Raw genomic sequence first — 23,867 nt, forward strand, 5'->3', positions numbered from 1 at the left:
TCTCTCTTTGAGCTTCAGCACCATACCCAAGCACATGCACATACACCAGAGACTGGCATAGACATAAACACACACACACGCAAAAAGAATTGTCCATATCCATTTACTGTGACAGGAAGAAAACTGGTTTGTTCTTTCATGATCCTACCTTGGATATGTTAGAAACCAGGCATGGTGTACATACTTTTTACCACAGCAATAGGGAGGAAGACAAGGCTGATCTCTGAATTCGATGCTAGCTTGGTCTACATAGAGTTCAAGGCCAGCTAGGAGACTACACTGGCTGTCACAAAAATTAATTAATTTGAAATACATATACTTTCATTCTCTAAAGTCTGCTTTCTAGAAATTTATTCTATAGAAATAATTTGACAAATGATGCACACTAATATGACAATTTTTTCCAACATAATTTTAAAAGAAAGGGAAAGTTGGAGAAAATGACTATTAGGGAAGTGGCAAAATAAAAGGCACTTCCACAGAAAGACTTCACAAACATTAAAAGCAAAAGCTCACACCAAGAATTTTCTGATTTTTGAACTTCCCCATTGCCACCATGTTGTTCTGAATCCCACCATCTAATCTCCTGTTTCTGTCCTTACCCAGCTGTAACACACTACCAGCAAGAGATAAAAGTAATAATAACTAAAGTCTGCTAGCTCATGCTTCTGCTTAAACTCTAACACCTGTAGAACTTGAAAATCTCTACAGTCTGATTTTTATATTTCCTCACACTTCATCCATGCCCCTTCATTCCCTGTGTTAGAAAGAACACATGAAAACACTTTACTTAATTTACCAGTCTATAAGAACATATGAGAAGAAGTACATAGGGCAAATCCTGGAAAAGACACTGTAGTGGAGGACATCCTCTACGGAGTTATGATGTAAAATCCTTCTGCATAGGAATTCACCACCCAGCAGCTCACTCAATTATTGCCTCCAGTAGTGGGAATTACAGTATGATGAAATTATCTGGTCTGACGAGTCCCATTCTGGGACTATTTGCAAATTCAAGTTACCTTGCTAGGACAAGCACAAATGTAATCCTTGGAGCTTATGAAACCATAAGCTTCATAGCTCAAGAAATTTTAAGAATATAACAGAAGCTTGGCACAAGGAAAAAAACAAAAATTAAGTATTTCTTTTGTCATAGCATATTATCCAACTAAAGGATAAACTCCATATGGCAGGACTTTTTCTATTTTAGTATTCAATGTTGCATCCCCACACAAGTGTACAGAGAATGCTAAATAGGCATTTTTGTTGAGTGAATAAAATAATGGGCTCCAATTATAAACCAAGTCTAATAATTTAATTCAATCCCTGACATTAAAATTAGCCAGTGTTATACTTCTTGCTGTGATTTGAAGGCTGAGTCCCTTTAAAATTCACGCTTAATTCAGTTTCCACTGTAACAGCAGTAAGAGGTAGGAAGTGATTAACTAGGAACGACAGCACAGCACTACAAGGCAACTGCTCCTTGCTACATAGGATTGTACAAAACCCACAACAAGCAAACATGGAAGCCATGGAAGCCCAGTCCTTACACCCCGAGAGTGTATCCCTTGCTCTTTTGCTCCTCTACCATGTTATGTTGTCTACCCTATGGCGGTATACTATTCATCATGCTTTCTTCATATAAATTAATATTATATTCCACAGTCTCTATCAGACTTTTTTCTTTTTTCTTTTTTTGTTTTTGTTTGTTTTTGTTTTTCGAGACAGGGTTTCTCTGTGTAGCCCTGGCTGTCCTGGAACTCACTCTGTAGACAAGGCTGGCCTCGAACTCAGATATCCACCTGCCACTGCCTCCCAAGTGCTGGGATTAAAGGCGTGAGCCACCACTGCAGGGCTCTACCAGACTTTTTTAATTACTAAAACTTCCCCAGACACTGTCATCTTAGAAAACAGAATTTTCCTGTATCAAGCTGACCAACACAGAAACATCACTTTCCACCATCTCCCACACTTACACTGAGTGGAATTCCATTGCTTCTTTTCTACTTTAATTTTTCTGAGATGGGTTGGCTGCCAATTCCTAATCCTCTTGTCGCACCCCCCACCCCACCCCCGCCATGAAGTCTGGAATTAAGAGATGCCACACTAGACATAGTGATTTCTTTTCCATAATTACTGACTGCCTTTCCTGTGTCAGGGCAAAAGCATCCTTAAATCTAGAACACTTACACTTTTGCCCTCTCATATTCTCCACACAAGAAGCCAGAGCAAGCCTCCAAATGAAAACCTAGACACAGAAATCAAATGAATAGAACTCCCTAACTGCCTCAGACTTCTCTGACACTGCTCCGGTTAATCACTCTGCTCTTGCCACACTGGCCTGACTTTTGTTCCCCCACAGGATTTTTTACTTATATTTTTCTGTCTGCCTGAAATTCCTGATTATTGTTCATCTTTAGTTCCAATAACTAGGAGAAATCCACGTATGCTTTGTTCTCTTGCTGCCTAAGAAGTACCTAAGCAATTCCATTCTCCATTAGTCCACCAATACCACAGGAGCACAAAAAGGACAGGTAGTAAGAATTAAAGAGTGGGATGGGGGGGTGGGGGTCTTTTAAAACAAGTTATCACTATGTAACATCTCTAGACTCTCTGCCTGCCAAGGAATAATCATATTCTCAAGACAAGAAGTTGAGGGTGCATCTGGTGTGATAGTGATGGGAGCCATGATCCCAACACTTCGGAGGCCAGCCTGGACATAGTGAGGGCCAGGACAGCAAAAAGAGAGTGAGACCTTGCCTCAAAAAATAAAATATAATTAATTAAACAGTGTTATCACCTCCCCCAAAAAAGAAAACAATTTTTAATGAAACAAAGAAAAAATTAACACAATTTGGATCCTGATTAAAAAAAATTTAAATCAAGTTTTGAAATTTAATAGGCCGGGCAGTGGTGGCGCACGCCTTTAATCCCAGCACTTGGGAGGCAGAGGCAGGCAGATTTCTGAGTTCGAGTCCATCCTGGTCTACAGAGTGAGTTCCAGGACAGCCAGGGCTATAAAGACAAACCCTGTCTCGAAAAACAAAACAAAAAAATTAATAGTAAAAATAGAATGATTCATAAATATACACAAATTAATTCTGGCCAGAAAGAAAGAAACTGCGATGCTGTTCAAATTATTAGAGTATATTTGAACTAAATTCGGCTTGAAAGAAAAAATAGGAGATCTGAAAGAGGTGGATAGAAAGAACACTGTCTTCTTTACCTCTCTCGCAGACCTTACAAATTCCTATCTCAGACTGTCCAACACCAAACAATGCCTGAATTCTCAACAGAAATTCTGTGCAAGCCACTGGATAAGCTATGTGATGTCCACCAGGGTTACCGTCAGGTCATACTCTCAGCACTGTCACCTGATCTACTCTTCAGCCCGCGACTCACTCTGGGTTTGTCGCTTCCCTCAGCTTCCCTCAGTAATTAGCTTCAGAAACACCGATTGTACTACAGCATCCGGAAAACAGTCGCAAAAGGGCCGCAGGAAAACGGCTGAATGCTGGGCTCACCTGAGGCTGCACAGTGCTCGACAGGGAGAACATCTCTGGGCCCTCGGGACCTTACCCGCCAGCCGAAACTGCTTCCTATCTTCAGCTCAGAGGAAAGGGGCTGAGCCCTTTTATCTTCTCTTTATTTCCTTCCGCTTTTCTTCCAGGTTCTCTCTTACTCCTCCCAGAAGCAAAAAATGGCTTCCCTTCCCGACAGCTGCTACGACGACGTCTGCCCCGGAAGACCAAGAGGCTATGGAAACAGTACTTCCGGAGCAAGTGACTGCCTCCACGTTCACCCCGCCCCCCATCCGTCAGCACTCCGCCTCTTCCGGGAACTATTTCACTTTTTTGAGGATTTTTTTTTCCACACTCCCCCCCTCCCCACACAATAAATTGGATGTTCTTCTGGTCGGTCCTAATTTGTTTCTGAATTCAGTAGGGGGTCCACCGCGCTTCCTGCTCACGCAGGTTTTCCACATTCTGCGACTTCGCTAGCTTCCACACCTCATCCCTAGCCATGGCTTTACTTAACAGTCGGCCTGGCTTCTAGCTCACGCGGAAGGAGGGAGAACTGCAGATCTTAACTGGGACTCGAAAGGGCCTCACCAGACACAATCTACACTAAAGTCTTAATAGTCCCCTTGGTCGTTGGCCAGCGAATGCACTCCATCGTCACAAAAACAGCCTGTATACTAGCGGCTGAGCCCCACCCAGCACTCCGCAGACCCCGCCCAGAGCTCCGCAGACCCCGCCCAGCAGCGCCGCCGGCCTCGCCCAGCGCTCCGCAGACCCCGCCCAGCAGCGCCGCCGGCCTCGCCCAGCGCTCCGCAGACCCCGCCCAGAGCTCCGCAGACCCCGCGCAGCAGTGCTACCGGCCTTGCCCAGCGCTCCGCAGACCCCACGCATCTATGCCGGCTCAGAGCGCAGGCGCGCGATGACGTCACGGGAGGCGTCTGGCGTGGGCGAAACCTTTTGAATCTAGTTGGCGGGAGTTGCTGCGAATTATACAGCAATGGAGTCCGCCTCGGGAAGTGAGGAGAATGAAGGAGGTGCGGCGATAGAGGAGTGCGTGAATACGATCCCAGTACCAAGACCACCCTCCATTGAGGAGTTCACCATAGTAAAGCCCATTAGCCGTGGTGCATTCGGGAAAGTGTACCTGGGACAGAAAGGCGGCAAGTTGTACGCAGTGAAGGTAGGCAGTCTAGAAGCTCTTAAATGGTCCTCCCTCACGGACCTCCTTTTTACGTGGTTGAACAAGCTCTGGGGCTGCTGGAGCACTAGTCTGAAATGCCCGGCTTACAGAAGTCTGCACAGTCCTACTTGTTGACTGTTGGCGTTTGGGCAGACTGCAGTGAGCAGGTGTCCGTCGTTTCCCTTGCCCTGCCCTTCTCTGTATCCTGAGAATCATTACCCAGTGAAAATAGCAAAACTTACCCAATTGTGTCCTGGCCAGTGATAAACAAATGAGAAAACTACGGCTGAAAGCAGACACTTGAAGCCACTCGTGATTCATGAGTCATGTTTCAAAAATCCAAAAGGCCTGAAATACTTGTTGGTTCTGTTTTCCTTCTTTGACATATAGAACAGCCGAAATCTTGTTATCACAAACAAGATTGGTTTGTAGACACTGATTTCAAATACCACTCTTACCAGGAAAAAAGCTGCATTATATTGTTTTTCTGTGATGAGATTTATGTTGTGAAAATTTTTAATTGTAGTATTATTTATTTTATGTATCACCTGGATCACTAGTGGGTTTGTTTTGCTCTTTTACTAACTTGAGCTTCACCTGAATTAAGTTTGATACTTTGATTAAGTTTGTAATAGTCACTTTCTGATTATGTTTTGATCCCATCTCTTTGATAATAGATTACCAAGCAGGAGCAAGTGCTGTAAAACCAAAAGATCTCATTAAACCTCAGTTTTGCTTTTCACGGTTTCCATAGTGATATGTGAGCTATAAATTCATTTATAGAGCAAGTAGAAAGAAATGTGTGCTAAATCAAGTGTTTCTTATCTATTTGTGATCGTAAAAACAGTCAGTGTGCACTTAAAATTGTTCTATCCACCCTTGCCTCTCATCATTCCCAACGCTGTGGTAATGAGTGAAAATGACAGAGGAGGCTATAATAAGCACAAAGGAGTCAGCATAAGCAGCCCCTTTACCTGACTACCTAAATGCCAATGTCACCCCTACCCTTCAGGCTAGAAACTTGAGGGACTCTTGTATTTCATCTACGCATCATATATCCTTTGACTGTTCCTGTTCTCCCTCTGGAAAACGTTCTCATGTTTGTTTGTCTTTATCTTTGTTTTATTTTGCTTTTTTCATTCACAAGTGAATAACTAAGTTCAGGCCCTCATTTCTCCCCACCTACTTATTCATAAAAGCGCAGTTCAGTGATGATATTTAGTAAATTAAATAGTTGTATAACAATCATTGAAAACCAGTTTTAAGGAATAGTTCTATAGCCCAAATGTGTCTTTCTGCCTATTCACAGTACCTCTTCCCTTAATATGTCAGCAGGTAACTACTAACCCTCCTCTCTCTGTCTCTCTCTTTGACAGTCCCAAATAGCCTCAGACATATGACGTAGGTGAGCATGACTGGCCTTAAACTACTAATACTTCTGACTCCACCTTCCAAGTGCAGAGATTACAGGCATGTACCAACATCCCTATGCACCAACTCACTTTATCTCTGTAAATGAAATCTTACAGTGTATGATCTTTCTTCTTCTTCATTTGCCTGGTGGCTTAAGGGTCATCAGACCTTAATTTCTACACTTAGTTGGTTGGAGTAGTTCCCTAACTAGAACCATTAACTTTACTTTTAATCCATTCTTTAGGCTATGGTTTGCAGGCCAAAATCCAGACGCCTTAAAAAGTCAGTCATATTCCAATTTTTGGCCCATGATCTCTACTTTATCTTCCACATAACCTATGTTAAAGCAACATCCAGGCAGCCTACTGGTCCCTCAAAACCATGACTTATTGTCACACTTCAGGACTTAAGTTTATTCTGGTTCTTTCTTAACTGCTTTTGTTCCACCTTTCTCTGCTTTTCACTCATTGTTTTGTTTTGAGGTTTATCTAATTCTCAGGAAACCTCTGATCTTCCAAACTCAACTCATTGAAATTGTTACTTACTTTATTTTTTATTTTATTTTTTTTTTTTTTTTTTGGTTTTTTGTTTTTGTTTTTTTTTTGTTTTTGTTTTTGTTTTTCGAGACAGGGTTTCTCTGTGTAGTCCTGGCTATCCTGGAACTCACTTTGTAGACCAGGCTGGCCTCGAACTCAGAAATCCACCTGCCTCTGCCTCCCAAGTGCTGGGATTAAAGGCGTGCGCCACCACCGCCAGGCTGTTACTTACTTTATATGTTGCCAGAATACTTGCTTTTCTTTCTCTAACACCTCAAGCAGTCATTAATTGTTGATATAAAAACACCAATGAATCTCTCCTGTAAATATTTTGGGTACCTTGGCATGGTGCCACCTCACAAGCTTCATAGAGCTTCTGCCAGTAAGATAACAGGTAGAATCATGTTGTTGGCTTGATTTGTTAATCTCTCTTCAATGCTGGAAAAGAGAGACCTAGGGCCTTACCACTGTCAGGTTAGAAGTCTACCACTGGTCCACATCCTTAGCCTTTGCCTTGGTTTTCTTAAGGAAAGGAGGTGAAGCTAAATTGTGTCATGTATTTATCATTTTATTAAATACTTTAATGAGTGCCTTTTTTTTATAGTAGTAATAAGCATTCCGGTATTTTTTATTGGTTCTTTATGAGTTTCACATCATGCACACCATTTCCATATTCCTCTCCCCATCCCTTTCTACCCGCCTTCCATCATTGCACCCACCCTCCAAAAGAAAACAAACAAACAAAATCTCATTGTGGAAGCCGCAGTGTGTCCCACAGTACACCTTTTTGTCCACACTTCTTTACTTGCAAATGTTCATTTCGAGGCCTCTGGCTTCTGCTACACTATCAATTCTGGATCCTCACCAGGACCCCTCTCAGATATCCTGTTGTTGCCCTGTGTCATGGACGTCCTGCAGCTTTGAATCTGTAAGACCAGTCTCTTCACATGCTACAGCAGTTCATAGATGGGGTAGATGTTGGGGTGAGCCAACTCAAAATCCAGATCTGGGTGGTGGCGTGTGTAGCTGGTCAGCCCAGCAGCTCTCCTACACCCACACCACCAAGGCAAACTCTCCAGCACTGTCCTGGGTAGCAGGTAGCTTATCCAATGCCCAGACTGGCAAAAGAACAGAGTCCACTCTCATGCCTTCTGGGCTATCTCACCCTCCCTACACCACCAGGGCCAGCTCTGTTGTACTCCCCAAGGCTCTCATTGCCTTGGAACCAGCTCTCCTGCTTGTTGTAGGTGGCAAGAGGTGAGGGGAAGGATCCTAGTATTTTTTTTCAAGTATATTTTCACTAATTCTTTGAGAATTATATAATCCCCGTGTTACTATGTCGTTTAATGCACTAATTTTAACATATTGTTTTGTTTCTAAGCCAGTTTACCTTGAAACTTAAAAGCTGCAGTTGGGCCAGATATGATGGCGCACACCTGTATTCCCAACACTTGTGAGGTGGATATCATAGAATTGAGGGTTTGAGCACAGCCTCAGCTATATAACAAATTTAAAGCCAGCCTCAGATACATAAGGATGGGGATATAGTTCAGATTTTTCTCTAAAGCAGAATTTGATTTGTTGGTATTTTTTAAGATTAAAATTTTGTTCTGTGGTCCAAGCTTGCCTCAGCCTCCCAAAATCTGATATTACAGTCTTGTGCTAACTATCCTTACCAGTTTTCATCATTCATGAAATAAACAGACTTCCAACCATAAAAATGGGGTAGATTTCTTTATATGTATGAGCATTTTGCCTGACAATATTTTGTGTACCATGTATATGTCTGGTACACAGAAAGGCTCTAAGAGGATGTTGGATCTCCCTGGAACTAGAGTTACAAATGGTTGTGAGACACCATATGGGTGCTGGGAACTAAATTCAGGTCCTCCATGAGAGCAACAAGTTATTTTAAGCATTCAGCAGTCTGAATCCAGCCCCCAACATTTTTACTCTATTCCCTTCTATCAATGAGTAATTATATGTATGTGAGTGTGTGCCACATGTGTGAAGGTCAAGGTGTTCTAGATCTCTTGGAACTGGAGTCACAGGCAGGTGTTAGTCTCCTGATGTGGGTGCTGAGAAGACCTTGGATCTTCTGGCAGAGTAATATACACTCTTACCCAGTGGACCATCTTTCCAGCCCCTGACATTTTTATTCTATTCCTAAGAATGAGAAGCTAAAATATATGTGTTTACATGTAAACATATATTGGTATTCATTTAACTAGCTAACTGTTATTGGATGGGCTTATTAGGAACATTATTATCTTTTTACTTTGTTACAATAAAGCTTTCATACAAACATACAGATCAGTCAGTCGCTAATTCATTTTCTTTCTCAAGTACCTGGTATTTTGCCCAACACAAGCAGTGTTATCTTGAAAGCAACGTTTTTTTTTTAACATGTTTCCCTATCTGAAATATTTTTCCTGAAAAAAAGTTTCCTGATGTCAGATCTAAATGACATCTGTATATTTTCTCTTTCTTGGGGTGTTTATGATGTCAACTTTGAAACTTCTGAACACGTTTTAATGAGAGTAAATGTGTCTCTTGTCATGTTATCTATTACAGGTTGTCAAAAAGGCAGACATGATCAATAAAAATATGACTCATCAGGTACAAGCTGAGAGAGATGCCCTGGCACTGAGCAAAAGCCCTTTTGTTGTGCATCTGTATTACTCACTGCAGTCAGCAAGCAATGTCTACTTGGTGAGTAAACAGCTTTGTACTCTCTGTTGACTCAATAGTCACTGAACCCAGTGATCTAGAGCACAGTATTTGTGTTGAGCATACATACATATGAATTCCTGCTTTGGTGACTTACATGTTGTTTTAATGAGAAAAAGAATCAATAGGATGTGGTTTTATACACACACACACACACACACACACACACACACACACACACATAGAGACACAGAGAGAGGGATCCGTTTTTAAGGAATCTGACCAGTAACTGTTGGTAGGTGGCAAATCCAAACTACAAGGTAGATTGTTGCTCTAGAAACTGATGAAGTATTAATGCTGTCATTTCTCCAAGCCGTCTGAAGGCAGGCCTCCCTTTACTTTGAGGATTTTAGTCTTGTCTTCTGTTAACAACTTTCAATGGATTGTTTGCAATCTATTGACACTATGGAGAATAATGTGCCTACTAATTTAAATTATACCTCATCTAAATACTTTAAGTGAGTTATAAAAATGATACTTTGTCTAAAAACTGGCCTGGTACCTGATGATTTAGTCCATTTGCAGTCTTCAATAAACCTTCAAGTATATTTAGACTCGTGTTAAGTGTGGTACAAAGATCTACTAAGACAACATTTGTAGGAAGGACGAGGTTCTGTGGCATAGTGCTGAGCACTGTTTTACTGCATCAAGATGAATTTACAAACAAGGCAATCTGTTTTCTTTTTATTTTTCAACAAGCCATAGTTCAAATGAATGGCAAAGGGAATCATACAGGAAGCCCCTGCCTGTTTTCTCTGAAGGCAGCAGACAACACAGAATCCTTTGGTGTGAGGATGCAAGTTTGTCTGGGTATTCACCTCCAAAGCAAAGTTAAAAGCTGTGCAAGATGGCACAGGTCTATAATATCAGCACGTGGAAGGCAGAAGAAGGAAGATTGCAAGTTCTAGGCCAGCTGGAGCTATATAGAAGACCCTAAAAAAGAAAGGGCAGGGGGAGGGAGGGAGGGAGGGAGAGAGAAAGAGAGAGAGAGAGAGAGAATGAATATGAATATGAATGAATGTTGAGTTTAGACTTTATGTTGGGGACCATTTAGTCACCTATTAGTCATCAGAGGTTTGTGGAATATGAGACCTAGGTAATATTGAATGCTATGTCCAAAGAAGGTAGGAAAGTTGTTACCAGAAGTTTCCAGGTTATTGGCATCTTGCTCCAGGAATTCAAGAAACACACAAATAGCCAAGTTTTATTCAAAGGCAGGGTGAATAATGGGCAGTTGAACAGGAATAGCAGACTGAGAAATCTGCTCCAAAGCCCTTGGGCTACCTGAGTCTTCCAGGAGGAAGAGGAGTTGACTGAGTGGGGAGAGACTTGGGGAGTTTTCTGTTTAATAAACTCGGGTTATTTAAACTGTTGTCCACTCTGCATGTCCTTTCCTATGATGCATCTGATTTTAATTATGTACACGCCCAGTTATGCATAGGCATCTGGTCATAAATAGGGTTTTTCCCTTGACAGTTCATGTTTAGAACGTGGATCATCTTGCTGCACTAGCGTAAACTGAACAGGCTCACTACCTCTGCTTTCAGGATATGTTTCAAGATGTGTTCATCCACAGAGAGTTAATAAGGACTGCTAGGGAGGATGGGTCAGGGTGACCCAACTGCTTTGTTTGGAGAGGGGATGTACTTGCAGCTGAATGCAGATGGGGCTCAAGCCAGAAATGACCCTGGGTTGGTAAGCTATCTCTATGCTTGCCTGCCTCTGCTTAATCCTTTAATTCTTCCTGAGGTCTCCAAATACTTTTATAGCACCCTGTTTTGCATGTTTGTATGTAAAAACCGTGACTGATGGATTTAACTCCTTGGTATCCAGTAGCTTTCAGTCCTATTACAACAGTAGGTGAGTGCTAGGTGTGATTGCTGAATGTGGAGCCTTTTATTTTTACTCTAGAATTGCTGTAATAATTAGACAGCTATAATATTTCTTTCATTTGTTGTTTTTGGCTTACTGTTTGTATGTGGTACTGAGGCCCAAACCCAGGCCCCTACACGTGCTAGGGAAGAATCCTGCCACTGAGCTGTATCCCCAGTTCTATTTTTATTCATTCTAGACATTCAATAATAGACAGTGTCTTACCTATCATATCTAACTTCATTATTGGTTTAGATTCTTAGATCTTGGTGCTCAAAATGTGGTCCATACACAAACAATGTCAACACTATCTAAGGCATTATTAGAGATCCAGAGGCCTGAGGATATAGCTCAGTGGTAGTTTGCTTGCCTAATGTCCACAAGGCCCTAGGATCAGTCCCTAGGTTTTTGGGGATGGAGGGCAACTCAAAAAGACTTAGAGTCACTTCTAAGTGGCTCTGCTAGTAGCCATCACTGAAAAGGAGAGCATCACTTTGATACTTCTGCCCAATATTCACAACGTGGAACCATGAGGAAATAACCGAAAACCTCAAATTAAAAAGCCTCTTCCTGTAAATAAACCTGTTTTCTTCAATATTGTATTGTGAAAGATGCACACTAGACATACAAACACTAGACATAGGCTCCAGACTAGAGAAATCAAGAAATGTAACAAAAAACTTGTTTTGTGGTCTTGGTGAATGGAGACTGGGGAGGAAATCTATAAAGAACAATATTGAGATGGTCATAGAAATCTAAATATATACTATATATTAGAATCTTATTCCTCTGTATTTGCATAAGGCTGTCTTATTCAGCAATTCATGACAAGTTTAATGGCAGTCAGGTGTCACAGGACAAGCCCACAGTCTCAGCACTTGAGAGGTAAAGGCAGGAGGATTGCAAGTCCTAGGCCAGCCCAGGGGTACAGCAGAATACCCTATCTTAAAACAAAAATTTCAGGGTAACAGTTCATTAACTTTTATTATCAAATTAGTCAGCAAAAATATAACACTAGCCAGGTATGGTGTGTGCCTGTGATTGCAGCAATAAAAAAGCCAAGGCACGAGGGTCTGTGAGCCCAGGAATTCAAGGCTAGCCTCAACAGCATATTTATTAGACTGTAAATGTTAACATGTGTCTTAGGGTTTCTAGTGCTGTAATAAAACACCATAACCACAGCAACTTGGGGAAGAAAGGGGTTTGGGGCTTACATGTCCTGAGTTACATATTCATTGAAGAAAGCTGGAACCTGGAGATAGGAGCTGATGCAGAGGCCATGGAGGGGTTCTGCTTACTGGCTTGCTCCTCAGGGCTTACTCGGCTTGCTTGCTTGCTTGCTTGCTTGCTTGCTTTTTTCTTTTTTTTTTTTTTTTATTGGATATTTTATTTATTTACAGTACAGATGTCATCCCCTTTCCCCATTTCCCCTCCCTAGATCCTATACCCCTTCTTCCTTTATGCTTTTATACCATTTTGATTACATGCATGTATTAAGGTCAGTTCTAGGTTGAGGGTCTAACAATACAATAGATGCAAATAGTTGAGAAACAAGCAATACAATAAACACAAATAGTCAAAGAAAAAGCAAGGCATTAAACCCAGTTACATGAACACTCACGTGATCACTGTTTCTAAAGGCTTATCGGGATGACCAAAGTGTCTGAGCCTACTTCCCTATAGTAGCCTAAGGTCATTTTCATGTCTGAAGCCTACTTCCTTGTTCTAGCCTAAAATTTAGATTCTTGTCTGAAATTCATTCTTTGTTCTGGCCTAATATTTAGATTTCTGCCTGAGATTACTTCTTTGTTGTAGCCTACGATTTAGACTCCTACCTGAAATTGCTTCTTTGTTCTAGTCTAATGTCAGATTCCTGCTTGAAGCCTACTTCCTTGTCCTTGGCCAATGTCATATTTCTGTCAAGCAGCCCCTTTTTTTGTCCTTGGCCCATGTCAGCTTCTTGCCAAGCAGCCCCAAAGGCTCTCCCCCTCTCCCCCTTTTTTATTTTGTTAACAAGACTGAGCCTGTCTTAGGTCATTCTGACAAGAATGCCTTCCTTATCTGTCATGGGATATGCATTATCAAAGGCACTTATGTCTTAGGTTGGTAAGGCTCTGTGCAGAATCTTACCCATCCTTGGCTTGCCAGCCTGTTAATTTAATAACTCTGTCTGGGGGTCCATTTTCAGGTTTAAGCCATGTACTTCAGCTGCCAACATGTTGATGTTGTTAAAGATAAGCTTTAACACGATGGGTCGAAATAAAAGTATTCCCAGGACAAGAAGGGCTAGCCTGATCAAGCTATATATGCCATTCCTGAGGTTTGTCCAAACTGGAAATACTGAGCTCAGGCCATGGATAATTTTATCAGCATTATCTGCAGCATTAAAGGTCAACAGAGCAGCATTCCTTACATTCATAATCTCATTATGCAAAGTTAACACCCAGAGAGGTGTTAGGATTATTCAGCCTGCTAGAACCCAGAATCTCCAGCCCATGGATGGTACCACCCACAATGTACTAGGCCCTCCTCCATCAATCAGTAAGAAAATGTCCTATAGGCTTATGAGAGCATTTTCTCAAATGAGGTTCACTAGCTTGTGTCAAGTTGACATAAAAACTAGCCAGGACAATTCATAATACTAACATTAAATATGTGTGTGGCGCGGGTTCGAGTCCCGCCGTCCCGTTTCCCGAGTCTCGTGGGGAAAAAAAAAAAATATATGTGTGTGGAGAAGAAACCAGTTCTGGCCCATGCTAAAAATTTGTGAACTGAGATGTTGGCAAGTGGGAAGTAAATCTAATAGTCTTAGAACTTTTATATAACTGATTTTTGTTCAAACTGACCAGTTTAATTTTTCACCAGAAAAATAGTAAGAAGCTGGGATTAATGGTGCATGCTTACATTCCCAGTACTTGGAAAGCTGGGGCAGAAAATATTTTTTGTTATTACTCAGGCCCATGAGTGATAACAAAAATAAAAATAACTCTTCTAAACAAAATAAAACAGTAATGCCTAAACACTATATATTTCAAAAATATCATTTTTAAATTCTCTTTTGATAGATAATGGAATATCTTATTGGTGGAGATGTCAAGTCTCTCCTACATATATATGGTTATTTTGATGAAGAGATGGCTATAAAATATATTTCTGAAGTAGCATTGGCTTTAGACTACCTGCACAGACATGGGATCATCCATAGGTAAGACTGACGTTTCACACATTGTTACTTAAAGAGGATGTGTTAGAATCTTGACTCTCTGCAGAGACTACTTGCTCACATACAGGACGTGCCTATTTGACCTACAGCACAGTTGTAATATGTACTTAGAGACCGCATTAGCTCTTATTTAACCTGCCTGTATTTGTTTACTGTTGCTTCGAACATAAACATGACATTTTAATGTAAAGATTACTAACCTCTTTCCACTCCCACACCAATACATGCAATAGTAACAGAGTTTGTGGTCCCAGCTGACATGCCCACCTTTCGTCTGTTCAGAGAAAAGTAAGTGGCTCTGCTCTGTTAAAGCTTAATCATGCCTTACTTTTAAAAAGTGGATATAAATTTGCACTGGCAGGAGGATGAGATGTCCAAAAATAATGCCAAATAATCTAGTATTGAACCACACAGATTTTTGTAGATTCTAATATGTAACAGATATTTCTGAGAGCTGTTTTCTATACTTTTATTTGAAAAGAAATAACTACAGTTGTTTTTTGTAATTCAGTATCAGTTTGCTTTTTTTGTATATTCAGGGATTTGAAACCAGACAATATGCTTATTTCCAATGAGGGTCATATTAAGCTGACAGATTTTGGCCTTTCCAAGGTTACTCTGAATAGAGGTAAGAATGACAGCAGGTAAGCGCCTTTTTAAAAACCCAACAAACTTTGAGACTCTTCCATTACCTTTTTTTACTATACTAGATAAAATGTGACGGCTGTTTGTTCTGAGATAGGCTAGAAATGAGTATGTGATGTTGGTTTTGTCCCACTCAAAGGAGGCTTGGGGTATGTTGGCAGAATGTTTGCTTAACTGGATCCAATCCTAGAACAAAAAAAAGAAGAAAGAGGAGGAGGAGGAAGAAGAAACAAACAAATAAAAGATCATTCTTAGATCTTCAAAGATCCTTAAAATTCCTTAGATATTTAAAACTGGAACTGGCAGCCACCATTCTCTTTATCCATGCTGAAACAGGATGAATATTTAAGCATGAACAATCTAACCCAGAGCTGATTCCTAAAACACTTATGTAGGTACATCTTGCCACCACCAAGACCTTGACAGATACAATTTGTTCCTGTATGTAAGGAAATAAGTTCATTTCTGAGTAGGAATTTTTAAAATGCTAGCATAAAAAAACAACAAAGTAAACAAAGTAAACATTTCACATTGTTAATATCACAAAGGACAACTGACTCATGAATAAAACTACAAAGAAAAAAAAAAGCACAGTTTTTCTAAAGAGATTGTATATTGGCCTAATGCTGGCAAAAGGAAATTTGTATATTAAAAAGATAAAATATTTTAATTCTCTCTGATTTTATATAGATTTTTGGGGGGAAGAAGGTAGAGTAACACAGGGTTTTTGTAGCCTTGCTTGTACTCAAACTTGTTATGTAGCCAAAAATATCCGTGAACTCTTGCCTCCATCTCCCAAGTGCTGGGATTATAAAAGTAGATCACTAACTATACCTGGTTTTGATGTTTTGATTTCTAAATACTAGAGACTGAACTCAAGGCCTCTTGTACGCTAAGCAAGCATTCTGACACTAAGCTACATTCCTAGCCTGTCGATCTTAGGTTTTGAAGTTTAAGGCACTATGTCTAGAGAACAAAATGTAAGTGAATAAAATGATTTGCAGTACCATTGTGTAATGAATTGAAACAAGACTTTACTTAAGTTCATCATAGAAATGTGGCAAGATGATAAATTACCAACTTGGAAGTAGAGCTGATTCTCTATTAAGAAGTACACAAGGGTTGGGGATTTAGCTCAGTGGTAGAGCGCTTGCCTAGCAAGCGCAAGGCCCTGGGTTCAGTCCTCAGCTCTGAAGAAAAGAAAAAAAAAAAAAAGAAGTACATAAGAGAGACTAGTGAAATGGCTCAACAATTAAAAGTGTTTGCTGCACATGGTTCTCTAACCAGAGTTCAGTTCCATACACTGACTTTCAGGGGCTTGCACCTGCCTATTATCCTGCTCCAGGGGATCTGCTGCTCTCTGCTGGCCTCCACAGGCACACAGATGCATTTGGGCTTACAGACATGCAGACACACACTTGTACACATAAATCCATTTTTTGTAAAGAAGTATAGATGAAGAAGAGAGGTGAAGAGACCCTGGGGTAGGGTAAGGAATGAGAACAAAGTGTAACCACACAATGTATAAAGATGCTATTGATGAAATCCAGCCCTTTGTGTGCTAATTTAAAAGCTTAAAAAACAAACCAAAGGAAAACTGTAGATGAGAATGCTACACGTGGCCCTGCAGTAATTTGCTTGCTTAGCATATCCAAGGCCCTAGATCTGTATTCCACCAACACAGATACACACACCAAAAGGGTTGTAGGAAAAGGCAGAGCTTTTTGGTTTGGATTTTGGATTATTCATTTATTTATTATTGTGTATATGTGCATGATGTGGAGGCATTCATGGCATGTGTGGAGGTCAGAGAAACAACTTTGTGGAATAAGTTCTGTCCTCCTACCTTCACATGGATTCCAGGGTTCAAACTCAGGTCACCAGGCTAAGCCACCTCACTAGCCCTTGTTTTTGGACTTTTCAGACATGTTCTTATTCTATAGCCCTGACTAGCCTAGAATTCATTATAGAGATCAGGCTGGCCTTGAATTTGTCAGTCTTCCTGTCTCTCTAGCCTCTGCCCCTGAACACAGGTATACAGTCATGTGCTAGTTTTTTCAAAAGGTTTGTTTAATGTATGAAGAGTAATGTAAAATTGGAACTCAAAATTGTAAGCTCTAAATTATAATTGTTTAAAAATACAAGTCTACAATTATACCTAAATTAGGTAAACGTCTTACCTAAGCTGATATGAAAGTCTTTATAGTCTTCCTAATCCCGCTTCATATGATTTTTCACATGTCTTGATTCAGAGGTAATATCTGATTGTGCAGTCTATAGGAGGGATGTTCTATAATATATAATATATTTACCATATTATCTTTCTTTTAACATAAACCCAGCTCCTAATCAGTTATTGCAAAATGGAAAAGGACTATATTGGTATGTTCAAGTCATTTTTGGTCATAAAGTAAGGCAGGCCTAGAATATGTAAGATTATTATTCCTTTTTTTTAACTGCTTCATCAGTGTGAAACAAATGAAATTGGTATGTTGAGACTTGTAGTATAATGCTTTTAAGACAGGGCCTTCCTTGGACCTTGAACTCATAGTAATCTTACTGCTTCAGCCTTCCAAGAGCTTGGGTTTCAGGTTGAATATATTTCTTAAAGACTTACATCAAATAGAACAGACTTTTACTTTATCATCTAAATAAAATAATAAAGTATTATATTCAATGTTGAATTATTTTAAAGTAGTATCTCAATCACTGTTATTGCTATGAGAGACAGCACAATCAAAGCAACTCATAAAAGCAAGCAGCTAAGTGGGGGCTTGCTTGCAGTTTCAGGGCATAGGTCCATTATCAACATAGCAGAGAGCTTGGCTGCATGCAAGCAGGTACTAGAACAGTAACTGAGAGCTTTACATCCTGATCCATAGGCAGAGTGAGAGAGGTTGGACCTGGTATGTGCTTTTGAAACCTCAACACTCACCCTGCAGTGACACAGTTCCTCAAACAAGGTCACATCTCCTCCAACAAGGCTACACTTCCTAATCCTTCTAATCCTTTCAAACAGTTCCACTCCCAGGTCACTAAGCATTCAAATATATTGAAACATGCTAACAAAATAGATTCATTTCTCTCTTGACCTAAGCTTAACATATTAGTTGATATAAAAGGCCCATAGTTGAATTAACTTATTTCTTTTTTTCTCAGTACTTTATTTATAACAAATTTTCTTGCCTAATTTCAGAGCTTATAATTTTTAAGTCTAACAGGTAACAGTGAATTTTCATACATGTTTATAATGTGTTTTAGTCATATTCACACACACACTTCCCCCTGTCACCCCATGTCTACTGATCCCCTTCCTCTTCCCAATTAGTGCATCTGATGCTTTCATGTCTTTTGTGTTTTCTTAAATGCCCAGTTAGTTATAGTAGGGTCATTTCCTAGAGTGTGTGCCCTTAACAGTAGCTACCTCAGAGAAAGAACTGTCTCTTCCTCCCTCAGAAACCATTAACGACATAGAGATCCTCAGGAAAGAGAAACGTCATTAACACCTTCCACCCCATGGCATAATGTTGGTGGGCCTAATCTTAAGTCTTGGTCAGGTGATCACATTGGCTTAAATTTAAGAATCCTGTAGTCATTCCTGTAAGTCAGAATTCCACGCCAGTCTCCCCCACTTGCCAGCTATAGTGAAGTGTGTCCCTTCGTGCTGAGCACTCGACAGTCAGTTGTTTTTATCACTTTGATTGGGTATGAGCATCTGTACTTACTAAGCCCACTTCAAAAATAAACTTCTCTAGCTAGAGCCAACAGCAACAATGACCTGTGGCTAGTAAACATAATTATTTTGATTGTGATTTGACAGGTACACCATATCCATGTGTCAGAATAAGAGCAGTAGGGACCTCCCCCTCCCCAGGACCTAATACATTCCCAGCCATGAACTTATGACTGAGTTCAGTTTCAGACAAGGATTCCCTCCCTCAGAGCAGGGCTTAAATCCATTCAGAGACTAGTAAGTCACCCACATAACACACTTAAAACTATTGCACCAGTGGTCATGTCTGCCTCTAGTCTAGCAGCAGTATGTATCTACAGCTCAATAAAACTGTTACTGATTATCCCCAGTCCCTCCCTGCCAGACCCCTGGCACTCTCTGGTACTGTGATGGCTAGCCAGCAGGGAGGAAACTCCTAGCTCTATTCCATGGTAGTGTTTCTGTATCTTACAGTGAGAGACTGTAGTTTGCTCAGCAGTAAGCCATACAATCTCATTTTGGTGACTAGTCAACAGCAGTGGCAATTGCTTGACTGAGATAACTGATAATTTGTGAGCTAGTGTTTCCTGAATAGTTGATAGCATTTTGAGTTATTTCACTATATTCAACCTATTCTACAAGACTGTTCAAGAAAACTTTTTTTTCCAGTCCTGAGACTTAAACCCTGGGCCTTATGCATGCTATTCTGGGCAAGACACTCTGCCACTGAGCTATATCTCTACTCAAAATTTTAATGATTTCAATTAGTTAATTACTTATAAATGTTGCCTCTGCATATGTGTATCCTACGCCAGCCAGTTCTATAGGTAAAGTTTCTAGCACAGAAAGACAAAGTTCAGAACATGTATTATTTATATACTCAATGATAAGCAAAGGTTTTAAATATATTCATATATTTTCTTTTGCATGTATAGACATCAATATGATGGATATTCTCACAACACCGTCAATGTCTAAACCTAAGCAAGATTATTCAAGAACCCCAGGACAAGTCTTATCTCTCATCAGTTCTTTGGGATTTGTAAGTACCTCATAAGGAAAATTTATAAAATACCTTTACATGATTACCACTGAAAATTTTAAAGCCTGCTTTAAAATAAAAATAGGATGGATGTAAGTACCAAGCATGAGACAGCGTTACTGTTGGCAGTTCTTTTATTCAGGTGGTAGAGCTTCTACAGTATTCATCTGAAGCTGAAGCTCTTAGTACTTGTGTTTAATTTTTGCTTTTAGTATTTTTTTCTTTTTAAAACATTTTTATCACATGTAGGTGTGATGTGTACACCAGAGTGCACAAGTGGAAGCAGAGGACACTTGTATAAGGCAGTTCTCTTCTTCTGCCACATGGAGAACCGGGATTGAAGTCATGCCATCAGGTGGCAGGTGCCTTTACCTTGACCATCTCACTGACCCCAAATAATTTTGCTTTTTAATAGTTCACACCAGTTGGAGAAAAAGATCAAGACTCTGCAAACATGTTTTCAGCCCCTAAGTCTGAAGGACAACTTTCTCAAGGATTAATTTGTCCTATGTCCGTAGATCAGAAGGAGCCGACTTCTTACTCAAGCAAACTACTAAAATCAAGTGAGTATAAAAGGGTATCTTATTCCACTAAGTGTGTCCTTTAAAGAACAAAAATATCTCAAAACTTTACATTTCTAATAGCAATTTAATAACTTCAGGCCATCTGTGGCCCTTCTATATTTCATTATATATACGCCATTTCTGACAAACACAGTAGATTTTATAAGTCCATAGAATAAACCATCTTGCTAATAATCATATTCAATTATCTAAATGATTGTTGGGTGAATTTCACTATAATTGGGTCTATGGAAATTTTACATGAAGAGAACAAAGTAACTGTAGTATTTAGTGTCTTTGTAAACTTATTTTAAAATTTTTCAAGGTAGTTTAAATTTAAAAACTCAAAGGTTGCAGTTTCTTATTACTATTTGTTTTGGGGGTAGGATTTTGGTTTCCTTTTGGGGCTTTTGTTTGTTTATTTTGTTTTGTTTTGCTAGTGTTTTTGAGACAAGTTCTCAATATGTTGTCCAGGCTGATGTTGAACTATGAGCTGAGATTGGCCTTTAAATTTCAATCCTCTTGCCTCAGCCTCCTAAGTAAAAAAGTTAAGGGTGTGTGTCACCATGACTGGTTTCCAAGTAACCGTATCTTTGTATCTGAAAACGGATGCTGAGGATGATGTCACACATCTTTAATCCCAGCACCCAGAGGCAGCTAGGTCCTTAGTTCAAGACCTACTGATCCACCTAGAGGATTTGTGTATGAAAAATTAAGTTGTATTAGATGGGCTTTGAAATGAAACTTCCTTCCTAGTTGTAAAATGTAATGCTTACTATGTTACAAGGCTCTAATTTCCTAGCGTTTAATGCCATGTTCATCCCTTTTGGAGAAAGAAAAACGATGTATGTTTCTTACCTCTCTATTGCTATAATAAAACTGCATAACCAAGGCAACTTAACAAAAGAAAGCATTTAAGAATTTAACTGGGCTTCCAGTTCCAGAGGTTAGAGGTCATGATGGCAGAGCTAGAACACAGAAGTAATGGTTTGAGTAACAGCTGAAAGCTCACATCTTGATCCACAAGCAGGAGGCCAAGGACACACTGGCAATGTCTTTCTTTAGCCTCAGGTCTGTACCCATGACAAACCTCCTCTTATAAGGCTATAACTAATCCTTCCCGAACAGTTTTGTCAACTGGGGACCAATCAGTCCAACATGAGCCTTTGCAGGCCACTCTCATTCAAGCCGTCACAGTGTGCGTCCATTATATGTACATAAACTCTTTAGATCCTCTCCTAAGTCAGTAAAGCGTAATTGTCTTGGTCTAATGAAAAGTGAAGTGAGGGCCTTTAACCAGTCTACAGAACCACTTGAGAAAGCCAGCATGGTGGTGCACTGTTGTAATTTCAACACTAAAGATAGGGACAGAAATCCCTTGGGCTGACTAGCCAGCCAGCCTAGACTGTTTATCCGGCTTTAGACCAGAAAAGAGACCTTATCTCAAAAAACTAAGTAGGGACTGGAGAGATGGCTCAGCAGTTAAAGGCACTGGCTGCTTTTCCAGAGAACCTGTGTTCAATTCCCAGTGCCTACATGGCAGCTCACAACTGTCTACAACTCTGGTTCCAGGGATCTTACACATACTCTAGCCTCCACAGGTACTAGGCATGCACATGGTGTAGACATACATGCAAGCAAAACACTTAAAATTTATATAATACATATAAAAATTTTAAAACTTACTTTAGGGCTGGAGAGATGGCTCAGCGGTTAAGAGCACCAACTGATCTTCCAGAGGTCCTGAGTTCAATTCCCAGCAACCACATGGTGGCTCACAACTATCTGTAATGGGATCTGATGCCCTCTTCGGCTGTGTCAGAAGAGAGCAATGGTGTACTTATATACATAAAATAAATAAGTAAATCTTTAAAAAAAAAAAACTTACTTTAAATACATATTTTAAAAAATAAGAAGATGCATGGTGCATGGGACACCCTGCCCCAGACTGATCTCTGGCATCCAACTCAAATGCGCGCGCGTGCGCGCGCACACACACACACAACTAAGGAGCAGCCGTTTCTAGCTATTTATGTAGGATGAAGGAGCATGTGTACTCTGGGTGCTTCCTTATCGCAGTGGCTCATTAGTAGTCAGTTTTCTATCATGTGACTTATCAGATCATAGGAACAGAATCCCTTAAAGAGAGGCATAGGTGCATAGGTGTAAAGCTCACTGTTAGAATATTTGAGATACACACACACACACACACACACACACACGGTCAATGGTTCAATCTTGAGCACTGCAAAAAAAAAAAAAAAAGCAAATGCCTATGGCTTTCTGTAATTTTCACACCAATGAGCATTATAAATTTCAACATCTCCAGCTACAGCGTTAATTAAACATAAATTGAGCTAGATAAATTTAATAACATTCTACCCTTACAGCATATCTTATTAATGCATACCAGTAAATGGTCCATTATTGATAACTCCAAAATAAATCATATATAGCTCAAAATCAATTTTCTTCTAATTGTATTTTAATTTCCTTATCCTGGCTTTCATTTTACAAATGAAAGTGATTTGGTTTAGTTATAACCTTCAAAGCATTGCCTACATTTGAAATAGTTCCTGAATATAAACATAATAAAAATCATAGCAGATGTATCAATATCTTTGTGGACTAGGTAATGCTCACAACGAGTAGTCATAATATATAATATATAGTACACTTACCTGGAAAGAGTCAAGACCCATAAACAACTAGTAACTGTGAAAATAAACTAGCATTTTCTTTTCCCTACAGGTTTTGAAACACTTGCATCCAATCCAGAAATACCTGTGAAATGTCTGACTTCTAATCTACTCCAGTGTAGGAAAAGACTGGGTACCTCAAGTACCAGTAGCCAGTCTCATACCTTCGTATCCAGTGTGGAGTCAGAATGCCACAGCAGTCCCAAGTGGGAAAGAGACTGCCAGGTTAGGAGGAAGTACACGCATAACCTAAAACTAATAATGCACATGAAACCAATGATACCAACACCATACCTTTCCATAAGAAACCTGTAGGAAATGACATTGCTACATGGGTACGGTTGAGGTATTAGAAAAAATTCTTCAGTTTTATTGTGTCAGATTCTTGTAAAAGCTTCAATTCTTCTCTCATTTAGTTGTGATTCTGGTCTTACTTAATGTATGATGAACGAATAAGTATTGTAGTAACTGGACAGAAAATGTTTGACTTCCAGGCAGACTTTTTCATTTCCTTTTGTAATAAAGACATTAGATAACTGAGGGTTTGTTGTTTGTTTCCCAACATAATTTTAAAACTTACAATATCTCTTTCAGTACTGTTTACTATGACTTTCTCATTGAATAGAATGGAAACTCTTCAGATATAACTTTTAGGACATAAAGTTAATAGGGATGTTTCCTTAAAAGAGTCTATTACAGAGCAGCTGTTAGCCACATGAATAGATGGTCTT

General features: G+C 39.8%; 2 protein-coding genes across 3 annotated transcripts in view; one reads left to right on the top strand and one right to left on the bottom strand.

The window, feature by feature from the left end:
• Yme1l1 (YME1 like 1 ATPase) overlaps window positions 1-4,063 on the bottom strand; it is a 35,645-nt gene extending 31,582 nt beyond the window's left edge. The window contains exon 1 of one of the 2 annotated variants that reach the window (XM_034509771.2): window positions 3,525-4,063. In XM_034509771.2, coding sequence (XP_034365662.1) covers window positions 3,525-3,557 — 33 coding nt within the window. In that variant the 5' untranslated portion in view covers window positions 3,558-4,063. The remainder of the gene's footprint in view (window positions 1-3,524) is intronic. The other variant, XM_076939656.1, reaches the window with a different exon arrangement.
• A 272-nt stretch (window positions 4,064-4,335) lies between these two features.
• The window catches only part of Mastl (microtubule associated serine/threonine kinase like), a 37,295-nt gene continuing 17,763 nt past the window's right edge, over window positions 4,336-23,867 (top strand). Inside the window, exons 1-7 of the mRNA XM_034509637.2 lie at window positions 4,336-4,701; window positions 9,225-9,362; window positions 14,318-14,457; window positions 15,015-15,103; window positions 19,768-19,874; window positions 20,290-20,437; window positions 23,189-23,361. Of these exons, the coding sequence (XP_034365528.1) occupies window positions 4,519-4,701; window positions 9,225-9,362; window positions 14,318-14,457; window positions 15,015-15,103; window positions 19,768-19,874; window positions 20,290-20,437; window positions 23,189-23,361 (978 nt within the window). The 5' untranslated portion in view covers window positions 4,336-4,518. The remainder of the gene's footprint in view (window positions 4,702-9,224; window positions 9,363-14,317; window positions 14,458-15,014; window positions 15,104-19,767; window positions 19,875-20,289; window positions 20,438-23,188; window positions 23,362-23,867) is intronic.

This window comes from Arvicanthis niloticus, chromosome 8 (assembly GCF_011762505.2).
Source record: "Arvicanthis niloticus isolate mArvNil1 chromosome 8, mArvNil1.pat.X, whole genome shotgun sequence".
In the NCBI taxonomy this organism is placed as follows: Eukaryota; Metazoa; Chordata; class Mammalia; order Rodentia; family Muridae; genus Arvicanthis; species Arvicanthis niloticus.